The sequence below is a fragment of the Clarias gariepinus genome, chromosome 23 (assembly GCF_024256425.1).
Source record: "Clarias gariepinus isolate MV-2021 ecotype Netherlands chromosome 23, CGAR_prim_01v2, whole genome shotgun sequence".
In the NCBI taxonomy this organism is placed as follows: domain Eukaryota; kingdom Metazoa; phylum Chordata; class Actinopteri; order Siluriformes; family Clariidae; genus Clarias; species Clarias gariepinus.
The window spans coordinates 20790204-20802867 of NC_071122.1; the positions used below are offsets into that span (position 1 = coordinate 20790204).

At 37.4% G+C, this 12664-nt stretch overlaps 1 protein-coding gene across 1 annotated transcript in view; it reads left to right on the forward strand.

Annotated features, from left to right (window-relative positions):
* The first annotated feature begins 869 nt into the window (after positions 1-869).
* si:ch211-236d3.4 (actin-associated protein FAM107A) overlaps positions 870-12664 on the forward strand; it is a 41060-nt gene continuing 29265 nt past the window's right edge. The window contains exon 1 of the mRNA XM_053484600.1: positions 870-1078. Within this exon, the coding sequence (XP_053340575.1) occupies positions 1055-1078 (24 nt within the window). The 5' untranslated portion in view covers positions 870-1054. The remainder of the gene's footprint in view (positions 1079-12664) is intronic.

Consider the following 12664-nt stretch of genomic DNA (forward strand, 5'->3'; position numbering starts at 1 on the left):
CAATGTGTATGAACTATGTCAGTTAATTAAAAAATGATCTCCAATTCTGCATTGCTTTCGATCCAGCCCTCATATCGCTTTTCTTCATTTTTAATGATGCTGTTAGATGAAAATCTGCAGATGTTTAAAATGAAAGTAAAGATAGGTACAAGACATTTTAGCATCATTTTTACTAAATATATTCATAAGCTTGAGGTCAAGATTGATATTCACTACTTACAGTACTTATGTATTATGTATGGCTCAGCTCTGAAACATTCAACAAACTCTGCAAAGTACTTCTGCAGCAATAAGACTCTTGAACTAAACTCCAAAAGAGACCAAAGAGACAGGTAAATAAAACTGACCATAACAATCCAAAGAAACAGACACCAGTTGCCCAGGATGTATCGTCTGCAGCACAAATCCCAAAAAAACTACTGTACACGATTCCCTTTTTTCATCCAGCTTTGGCGCAAATCCAAAGCTCTAGAGGGGAGACTTATGAGTCCTCTGTGAATCTCCCTAGTGCTGCTCTAATCATGGATGAGTGCGGACACCAAACCCCAGTGACTTTAGATCCCCACTGTCACCTTGAGGCATTTCCACTATGCAAGCTCCCTAAGGCTTTGTCTTCTGTCACTAGCAATTAGCATAATCTGCAGAGGCTACGTCCTTAAGGGAACAAGAGGGGAGGAAACTAACAACAGGTGGCTCACAAGGGTCGGATTGGCTCTGCAGTTCTTTTTTCCTCTCTCCCTTTCCCTTTTTTTGTTTTATGTCTTGTATAAACAGTGCAGTACAGGTTGACCTGCTGGGAAGACTGAACCCTGCTACCAAGTTGGAACCGTGCCTTAACAGTCGTGATGTTGCTGCAAATATCTACCGGCTGGAATCCCCTGCTGCTGACAAGGTGCCAGGGGGCAGAGAGAAGAATCTATTCTCCTTTTAGTTCCCCCCTCCTTTGCTCCTTTATCTGATCTGTTTGTCCTGAAGCAGCACAGGAATACACAAGGGAAAATCTGGGCACTGGAGACCCAGCCGAGGAACACCTGACCCTGGCGGTGAGCTCAGCATGGGGGCTTCTCATGGAAAGATAGTAAGTGAGCATGAGATCTAGCGTAGTCTGTTCATTTAGTTGTTGATGAAAGAAGTTAGCTTTTTTTACTATGGGCTTGACAAAATGATGAAAGGATTATAAAAATATATATTGCATGAATTTATTCATATATATAAACACATTATTAAGTGTTTACTCTTTTAGAACTTTACAATTTTACTTATTCATTGCTCTTGATATTTTTTTTATATTAAGTATTTTATTATTAGACATTATTTTATTATATTCAACTCCGCGGTTTCAAACAAGCACATTCGCCAAACCTGAGCTCTTGTTGCTGATTTGGAAACGTCCGCCATGTCTTTCAGAGTCCACAAATATTTGAGCAATGGAAAAGGCTGAGTGTGTGAGCAGGGTGTGACGTGTTCAGAGCATGATTCAGAGCTGACGGCTGCATGTGACAGCTGACACCTGCTCTTGAGGGCTACCGAAGGATTACAGGACATCTAAGCGGCTGCTCGCTTACCTGGCAGCATCAGATCACGTTCGATTTTCAAGTTGACACTAATAGGGATAAATCAGATTGGTGAAAATATTAATTCTGGATTCATTTGTAGATTTGATGAGCTTTTTCTGTAAGGGTCTGTTTTGCATTGCTTCGAAAAATCAATCACGATTACTTAAGTGAATTTTGCTAGTAACTGAACAAAAGCGGCACTGATATCCTCTTACGCATTCCTCTGGGAATCAAGGCTGTTCCAGGCCACTGCAAATGAGGCATCCTGTAAAAAAAAAAAAGGAAAATTACACACTCTGGGGGGATAACAAGAATGCACAAGTGTATTTGTACACATTGTGATATACTGTATGTATTGAAGCAATTTAGTATTTGAAACAGAGGAGACAATGACAGTCAACACTAGGCTGATTGGATATATTATTTTATGTTTCCCAAACACTTCACACAGTCATTACATTACATCGTAAAATGTTTTGCAATACAGCAAAGAAAGATAAAGTATGGGATTTTAATACATAATAAATAGAAAGAAAAAAATGCATCAGGGAGAGTTCATGTGTTTTTTTGTTTTTTTTTTTCAAATCAGTTTTAATTTAAAATGTAGGTGTGTATAAGTACATTACAACAGGTCTTGGTTGTTATAAGTTTTTCTGCTCTTCAAACTGACTGTAAAGTTTGTCAATCTACTGGCTAATTCAATATACAGTAAGTAATAAGTGCTAAATTCCACAACCTTCATTCCATGCAAAAATGCATTCAAAAGTTCAGCTGAGATTCATATAAAGCTTCTGCAGTGCAACTAAATCAAAGTCAATGTTATGGTGTAGATACTATAACTATTATAGTATAAATAGTATAAGTATTTTCTGTTACTAGAACTAGCCGCATAGCTAACCTGAACTAGTCGTTTGACTATGCAGAACACAGCTAGTTCCAGGGACAGATAAAAGTTAAACGTACACAATACTAACTAAATTCAACACATGGTTAGCAATATGGCCTCACACCTCCGAGGTCAATGGTTTAATTCCCACCTGGGGGCTGTGTGGTCCGAGGTTTTTATGTTCTCCCTGTGCTTGGTGCGTTTCCTCCGGGTACTCAGGTTTCCTTCCAAAGACATGCAAATTAGGCTAATACCATTTCCAAGTTCCCCATAGTGTATGAATGAGTGTATGACCTGTGATGGAGCCTGCCTTGTGCCCAAAGTCCTCTGCGATTAGCCCCAGGTTTCCCACAACCCTAAATAGGATAAGCAGCATAGAAAATGCGTAAGAAAGAGAATAATTTTATCATTAAAAAAAAAAAATAAAAATCACTTCACACCCTTATTTATTTATTTATTTGGACACATGAAGTGTGATTCGAAAGCTCTCTTTTACTTCTTGTACTGAGTATTGTTTTTGATTAGATTTTTTTTACCAAAGCGGGAATGGATCATTTTGTGCTTATTTTATGGTTCTACAGTATGTTGAAAAACAGATGAACAAATGATACTTGGATTGTCATGCACCATGAATTGGCCCCGGATAATGTTTGACCCCAAATGCTAGAGTCCACCATTCAAGGAAGGATCCTGTAAAATATTTTTTAAAATAGAATTGATGGAGAGCCAAGGCAAGATGGAGCCAAAGCAAGAACCAAGATGGTTTAAGACTGGGGTCATGTATGCCTCAATGTATCTTAGTGATGATAAGCCTGAATTATTTTTTCTGGACTACTGTGAGAAAGACAACTATGGAATAGAAAAAAAAAAATATTTTGTTCTCAAGCAAAAATACAACTAAATCAAAAACCATGATTAGATTTGACACTTTTAAAGGTATCTTCAAAAAGCAAGCATGAACATGAACCCTGCATCATGACACATGAATTATGTCATATGCTTTCATGACTTACGTTTCGTAAATCTTACATCTTACTCACGTAATTGTCTTGATGTCACATTACAGTATAACTCGTCTTGTTGCAGAACTGACTCAAGTTAAGTTGTCAAGTCCAAAATGTTGAGCAATGATATTTGAGTCAGGTCCTAAACCTTTAGAGTCAAGCTATCGAGTAAAAGTAAATTTCAGAGTCCCAAACTTTGGAGCCTAAATCAAGTTCCGACCCACAGAGCTCAAGTCAATTCCAGAGTCCCAAACAATCGAAGCTGGATAGAATCCGTAGCCTTAGATATTTTTAGCAGGGTGACGTCTGAGTCAGGGCCAGAATTTCAAGCCATTAAGTCAGAGTCATGTCCAGAATGCCAAGCTAGAGAGCCTGAGTTGAGTCCAGACTTACTAGCCAATGTCTATTTTAAATACATAGACTCTGAATCAAGCCGTAGAATCTAAGTCCAGAGTTTTTTCTTCCAGAGTGTAAGTTGAAACCAGTTTCCCCAAATTCCAATCTAGTCCAGAGTGTCTAGCCTTTTTAGTCTTACATCAGCAGCATTTCCTTTGGCTTCTCCCATCAAGTGGTGATTAAAGCAGACTATCCAGTCCACATACAAATTGGCAAAGGTTTTACACCATGCCCTTCCCAATGAAACCTGTGCATCCTATCCAGTCTTGGGAATGTCACTAAGGATGCCCTGCATAAAAGTGTAAAATGGAATACATTCCCCTAAGACAAATATATACAGTATGTCATGGTGTTACCTCTAAAAACTCTTCCCATGGTACAGTATACCTGTCACAGCTTTCAGAATGTTGACAGTTGCTGTCTTATTGCATCCCTTTGCTTCAGTTTGTAGGATGTACAAGTGAACAATGCAGGACAATGTGCATATTGGCGCAAGAAATAGTAGAAAGTAAACAAGATATTCTCATGGCACATTCCTTTGGCACATTTATTACTGAAACATACCAGACTTTCTAGCAGAACTAAAGGTCTGCCTTATAAAAACTAGCTTACATACAGTAATAATCAACTTAGCAAACTGAACCATAACCTAGACTTGTCCCATTATTTAGCCAGTGTTAGCACACCAACTTGGCATGCATTAGGTATAAAAGGACAAGCCTGAGACTTGAATTCCCATATCTAATTTCTACTGCTGCTGCATATTGCCAAATTCTACACCAGTCTGCTGGCAAAACTATTCAAACCTTTTTAGCATAGCTGTTTTTAGCCATTCAGATTGTGGGAAGTGCAAGGTTTTCACCAGTATCACTACTAGAAAGTGACTTAGTGGCCATATAAGCAGCAGAAATGAAAGCAAGCATGCATACAAATACTGAGAGAACTTTAGAAAAAACAAAGTTAATGATTGAGTGAGCCATAGAGAGAGAGAGGTGAAAAAGAAAGAGAGAGCAAGTAGTGCTACAGAGCTGAAATGTCAGTACTGTAATTTCATCTGTGTGCCAGCTTCCGGGCAGCTTGGCATGAGTTGAATAACTCAGCTACCCCTCACAGAGTGCTGGCACCCACCCCCACTCCCTGTGCTTCCACCACAGAGACAAAAATAACAGCACAACAAAATATTTAACAATTCAGGGAGACATTTCAATTCTCCAGACATCTTTGAAAAGTAAAGCGCCAAATCATTGATGTTTTCATGTACAAGTACCATTCTACCAGCAATACAAGCTATACTGTAGTGATCACTTATTTTTTTACAGTATGATTGTTTATCTGGCACATGTTTCATGCATGCTAAAACAAGGCCCATTTTGAACCATTTATAACCTGTACATACATAAAACACATGTAAAGTATGTAAAGAAACTGTATAGCTTTTCAACAAGGAATATGTAACAAGTTTTATGCAAATAAGCCTGGAATGCCAAAGTTAAATTCAGAGATCCAAGCCATAGCGTCCAAGTTAAGGCCACAATCCCAAGCCGTACAGTCAAATTTTAAATTAAAATATCAACCCAAAGAGAGTTTAAAGGAAACCCAGATTTTTGAGCTATAGAGTTTGAATTGAGCACCAGGATCTTGGCAAAACAAACCCCAAACCAGGCTGTTGGCAGCAGATCCTTTGGGTGCTCTGGTTTGTGGGGTGGGCCTACACAGATCGGACTTGTTTCTCTGGTGCATCCCATGGGTGCTTGATTGGATTGGGATCTGGGAAGTTTGCAGGCTGAGACAGCAGCCTTGGGTTCTTTGTGTGCTGGGCCTCATTTATGGTGGGCTGTGGTACAATTGGTGTTCTATTTTCTTTCTACAATGGACAGTATTGATTTTTTAGCAGTTTGTGCTGCATTGGCTTTTTAGACCAAATGGGTTGGCCTTTGATCCCCACAGGCTGAGGATGATGTTGTTTGTGTGCCCATACTCCTATCATCAGTCTACTGGTGTATAGTTGATAATTAATATGATAATCTTATGGCAGATCAGTATAGTCTTTGTCCACTGTCCAATTCATGGAATTTTGGGTTGTCTGTTCAAAACGTTGAGTGCAAAATCCCCAGACATAGAGTGTGGCTTTAGTCCAGAGAACCAAAATAAAAACTTCAGTTTGAGTTACTGTAAGTTGAAAAGTTGAAATTAAACTCTGCATGAAAATACTGTAAATGTTTAAAATCATGTTATTGCTCTAGATCTGTTGTATCAGGATCTGCACTTGGTTTAAAATCTAATGCACTGAAGCAGATTAGGCCCATCAAATCCTTTCTAAATCACCCAAGCTTAAAAGAATTACATTTAGCACTAAAGGAACAAGTGTTTACACACCATAGTCTTAAAAAGCAGATACAACTGCCATAGACTTTAGCTGTCTGATCACTGTAGTAATAAATATTGATGGATATGATTTACAGTTAGTACCATGTAAGCAAGTGTAATACAGTAAATCTGGTTCTTTCTTTCATTTCCAATATATCATTACAGCTTTAGGTCTATTCTCATCACTTACCACTTGCATAATCTGTCAGTATTGCTAGAAATTCAAGTCCACTAACAGGAACTTTTTTCATTTCATAAGTTATGAATATTTTAACAAGATGAAATGTTTTATTCAAAAATGCATGATTTAAAACCTATTATTATTTGATAAACCCTCATGAAATTTAAACACATCTGATTATCCAGTCTGAACATTAGTTTCAATTTAGCTTCAAGATCCACTACCAAAAACATTAGTATTAATATTTTTCTTTTCAGAATTAAATATTCAGTTGGTACACAGAGTATTCAATAATACAAAAGCTAACACTTTCTCATATTCACTGTTTTGGTTTCTTTTGGAAAGTCTTATATAAACTGAAATGTATTTTAACATCCTACACATTCAAGATTTAAGTATTTTATTCGTCACATACAGTACATGGTTGTACAAGTATGACAGTAGTGAAATGCAATTAATTGTAATCATTGGCAAAATACTTTAGGATGGTGTGTTAAGGACAGTAAAAGTAAGACCACTTTGCATGAAGCCATATCATCCACAACCAACACTGAAATTGGTTATTGTTTTGTAACAGTGTGATGTGTTTCAGTCACTAATTATACATTTAGGCATTTGGCAGACGCTCTTATCCAGAGCGACTTACATTTTTATCTCATTACACATCTGAGCAGTTGAGGGTTAAGGGCCTTGCTCAAGGGCCCAACAGTGGCAACTTGGTGGTTGTGGGATCTTCCGAACCGTAGTCCAATGCCTTAACCACTGAGCTACCCCTGGCCCCGTTATATTTAATTATCATTAAATATAATTAAATATCATTAAAATATAATCATTATAATTAAGTTTTATGGTTTGGATACGAGGCAGTGCTGGAAAAAGTTGCAATTTTCATTGAAATGACAAACAATATTTGGTTTAAACATTTGGAGAATGTTTAAACTAAGAAAATGGATATTTACAGCCTGTTGACTACCAATGTATTTACAACACCAGAAACTGGAAACTGGAAAGAAGGTGATGCATTGTAAATTATACACAAGTTAGTTTCGAATGAATAATCTGATTGGACAAGAGGCATTCCATGAGTGGTGATGTAGAGTATAACATTTACATTTAGGCATTTTGGCAGACGCTCTTATCCAGAGCGACTTACATTTTTATCTCAATATACATCTGAGCAGTTGAGGGTTAAGGGCCTTGCTCAAGGGCCCAACAGTGGCAACTTGGTGGTTGTGGGGTTTGAACCTGGGATCTTCCGAACCGTAGTCCAATGCCTTAACCACTGAGCTACCCCTGGCCCCACAGCACTAGGAAGATTAACAATACTGTATGTGAACCATCACTCCCCATCACTGGTGTTCTGACAATTGTTGGTTACACTAACATACCAATAGCATGGCTTTAAGTAAGTCTGTATAATCCAAAGTACTGGAAAGAGGGGAGAGCAGCTGCCTGCCAAATCCTACATTCAATTCCAACCATTTGAGCACTTTCAGCAAGAAAACACCTCTGATAACATTGTGACATTCTATCCAACGCTTTGTCTTCTTAACAATTGCTTCTAAGTCGTTCCAAATTCTCTCTAATCCATCTATGTTGCTCTGCTCATGGCTAACGTAAGCTACAAAGCTAACTAGCCTCTAACACAAGGCTGATTCCTAATTCTCTCTTTAAGCCCTGATCAAGTACTGTGCACTACTTAGTGTGTAGGAAAACATACACCCGGTAGACTAGCCGTCTATTTTACGCTACAGTGTTTTGTATTCAACCCCAGAGCCACAAAAGCCACATGACATAACATGACATAATACTTCATCATTTGTGCTTCCTAACAACCTTACAGCTCGAAGAAACCACACACCCCCCCTCCCCCTCGAAAAAGTTTAAAAAATAAAATAAAAAAACCCTCTTCTTAGTTGTGTTGGACTAATGGCACTTAGTTATTAACCTAGTTAACCCAGTGTTAGTATGTATCCAATTATGTAAACATTAAAGCACTTTTTGTAAGTCCCTCTGGATAAGAGCGTCTGCCAAATGCCTAAATGTAAATGTAAATGTACATAAATATTCTCGATCAGAAGCTACAGTGTGTTCTTGCGTCTTTAAAAAAAAAAAATTACTTTCCTGCAATGATTTACTGTAAACATGGATTTATCTCATTTTGCAGTCAACCTGTTCATAAAGCTAAAAAAGCAAGACTTACATTTAAAAAACAGAGCTGATAAGAACAATCCTAGTGAAATATACAGTCAAGTATCTTTATATGCAGTATATACTGTATATAAAACCACCCTTTTCTTAATTCACTCAATGATATTATTATTCTGTACCTTACAGCCAATATAACTGTCCTTTTGACACACTGATGTATACAAAGCAACAGATAATCAGCTCAAAAATCTTTTATTAACTATATTGTATTTTAACAGAGCTTTCTTTGATCTCTGATGAATTCCTGTACATGACCATCATCAGTGAGGTATTCAGTGTTTCATGTTGCTTTAACAAAGCACCCCTAATGAAAAATGCATTAACTATAATAGCAGCTGCAATCATTATCATAGTGTATGACTATCATTATGAACATTTTAATTTTGTCTGACAAAGCACTGCATTGTTCTGTTCTGTTATTCACAAAACACAAGATTTTATTAATAAATGGTCATACACATGAGGTACTGGACACTGTATTTCAAAGACATGCATTTTTAACAGATAGAAGATGAGTTTAAAGAGCTCCAACCCAAACTTTAAAGAGCTTCTCAAGAGCACAGTTGAGCAAGAGTACAGTTGTTTAATTTACTGTGTGTTTTAACACATTTGTATAATTTTTTACAGTTATTTTTTTTTTTAAACTCTCATCCTCGTGCACATTAATAGGAGCCGGCTGTACCCAACTAACACAGATGGCGTGTTACATCACCCAAACACTTGCAAGCACTTGTGCACACAAACAATGGCAGTGTGAAAGCTTTTTGATAACAATACCATATAATTAAAATATACAGTAAGTCCGATTAGTTTTGATTTTGATTAATTTGATTAATGGGAAGTTCTAATCGTACATCCTTCCTATCCTATATTAATGCACTTGTTCTGTTATTGTCACACATACGGTAAAAAAAAATATATACTGTAAATAGATAAATACCTCAGATTGTCCTTGAATAAATTTATATATATATATATATATATATATATATATATATATATATACAGTGGTGTGAAACTACTGTATATATACTGCAAAAACTATTTGCCCCCTTCCTGATTTCTTATTCTTTTGCATGTTTGTCACACAAAATGTTTCTGATCATCAAACACATTTAACTATTAGTCAAAGATAATATAATTGAACAAAAAATGCAGTTTTTAAATGATGGTTTTTATTATTTAGGGAGAAAAAAAATCCAAACCTACATGGCCCTGTGTGAAAAAGTGATTGCCCCCCTTGTTAAAAAAATAACTTAACTGTGGTTTATCACACCTGAGTTCAATTTCTGTAGTCACCTCCAGGCCTGATTACTGCCCACCTGTTTCAATCAAGAACTCACTTAAATAGGAGCTACCTGACACAGAGAAGTAGACCAAAAGCACCTCAAAAGCTAGACATCATGCCAAGATCCAAAGAAATTCAGGAACAAATGAGAACAAAAGTAATTGAGATCTATCAGTCTGGTAAAGGTTATAAAGCCATATCTAAAGCTTTGGGACTCCAGTGAACCACAGTGAGAGCCATTATCCACAAATGGCAAAAACATGGAACAGTGGTGAACCTTCCCAGGAGTGGCCGGCCGACCAAAATTACCCCAAGAGCGCAGAGACAACTCATCCAAGAGGCCACAAAAGACCCCAGGACAACATCTAAAGAACTGCAGGCCTCACTTGCCTCAATTAAGGTCAGTGTTCACGACTCCACCATAAGAAAGAGACTGGGCAAAAACAGCCTGCATGGCAGATTTCCAAGGCGCAAACCACTTAAGCAAAAAGAACATTAAGGCTCGTCTCAATTTTGCTAAAAAACATCTCAATGATTGCCAAGACTTTTGGGAAAATACCTTGTGGACCGACGAGACAAAAATTGAACTTTTTGGAAGGTGCGTGTCCCGTTACATCTGGCGTAAAAGTAACACAGCATTTCAGAAAAAGAACATCATACCAACAGTAAAATATGGTGGTGGTAGTGTGATGGTCTGGGGTTGTTTTGCTGCTTCAGGACCTGGAAGGCTTGCTGTGATAGATGGAACCATGAATTCTACTGTCTACCAAAAAATCCTGAAGGAGAATGTCCGGCCATCTGTTCGTCAACTCAAGCTGAAGCGATCTTGGGTGCTGCAGCAGGACAATGACCCAAATCCACCTCTGAATGGCTGAAGAAAAACAAAATGAAGACTTTGGAGTGGCCTAGTCAAAGTCCTGACCTGAATCCTATTGAGATGTTGTGGCATGACCTTAAAAAGGCGGTTCATGCTAGAAAACCCTCAAATAAAGCTGAATTACAACAATTCTGCAAAGATGAGTGGGCCAAAATTCCTCCAGAGCGCTGTAAAAGACTCGTTGCAAGTTATCGCAAACGCTTGATTGCATTTATTGCTGCTAAGGGTGGCCCAACCAGTTATTAGGTTCAGGGGGCAATTACTTTTTCACACAGGGCCATGTAGGTTTGGATTTTTTTTTCTCCCTAAATAATAAAAACCATCATTTAAAAACTGCATTTTGTGTTTACTTGTGTTATCTTTGACTAATAGTTAAATGTGTTTGATGATCAGAAACATTTTGTGTGACAAACATGCAAAAGAATAAGAAATCAGGAAGGGGGCAAATAGTTTTTCACACCACTGTATATATATATATATATATATATATATATATATATATATATATTAAAGGGCAGAGAATAACATGACAGTTAAAGTAATTTAGACAGAATACATAGTGAGGTCTGGTAAATATATTACACACAGAGAATATTACTGTACATTCCTGCATGTTGTAGAGCAAAAGTGATCGGAAGTAGAGCAGAAGGAAACCTTATCCAAGAATCTTCTAACAGAATCTTCCTTTACTTCTATTAGTTACCCTACTTCTAACTTCTGTAATTAGCTTGTGCACATTTTCTGCCATTACCAGTTCGCCCCTTGTCCAGTAATATAGAATTGAAGCAACCTTTGTCCACAAGGAGGCAGAATTGGCCTAGACAGAAAGGGAGCATGCCAGGACCAGCATGTGTGCTACTATACACCATGATGTTCAAACCACACCCTTAGTGTTGACATGAAGGGTATCAAAGGAATGTTTTTAGTACCTGAACAGAAATACAATACAAAGCATCAAATTTCTGTCAAAAACAAAATCCTTAAAAGATTTGCTTCTGTAGAGTCGCCTTAGTCCATGTGAAGAGAAACTTTACACTGATCTCACGCAGCTCAATTATTGAATCTGATTGGTCAGGAGGTGTGGATTAATTTTATATAACCATATTTCTGGTTATTATCATTACCTCTATTGAGGTTCCTTGTTGTAATATGTTATTGATAACCTGTTATATTTATTGTTTCAGGGACTTGTGTATGATGTTGTAAGTGAAAATAAGTGTTCTAGATGTCTAGTGTTATCATTCCTCATTATACAACGGTTAGTTCTGCCCAAGTAATCTGATTGGATGAGAGGCAATCCGTGAGTGGTGATATAGAGCATAACAGCACTGGGATATTTAACTATATGTTTCACTTAGCTTCATAGGCGCTCTTTTTAAACACTCCCTTGTCTCCGTAGTAATTGCCTTTAATTAGTTCTGAATGACCTCTGAACCGCCCATGTTGTTCTGCTTATAGCTAATGTGAGCTACAAAGCTAACACGCATCCAACACAAGGCTGAATCTCAAATCCATCTTTAACCCATCATCAATGGCGCTACTTACTGTAGTGTGTGGAACGAGGGACAGTACACTCTACACAGCGCACTAGCTTTCCATTTAACACTATTTGGTATTTAACCCGGGACTCTGAAGTTAGCTGATATTCTAAAGTGAAATAATAAGGGAAAATATAAAGTAAATCTTATAAGTTTCTCTGGACTGTCCACCACCTTCATGGTTTATTCTCCTCACCCTTCGGCTACATAGAACCAGTAATCATTTACAACTACTTTCACTCCTGTTAATTACACTAACTGTTGGTCGCCAGCTTAAGGCTAGTTTCGCGAGTCTTGGAAGGATATGTGTAAATTAAGAAAAAAAAAATTACAATTTATTGATAATAAATGGTGTTTGTG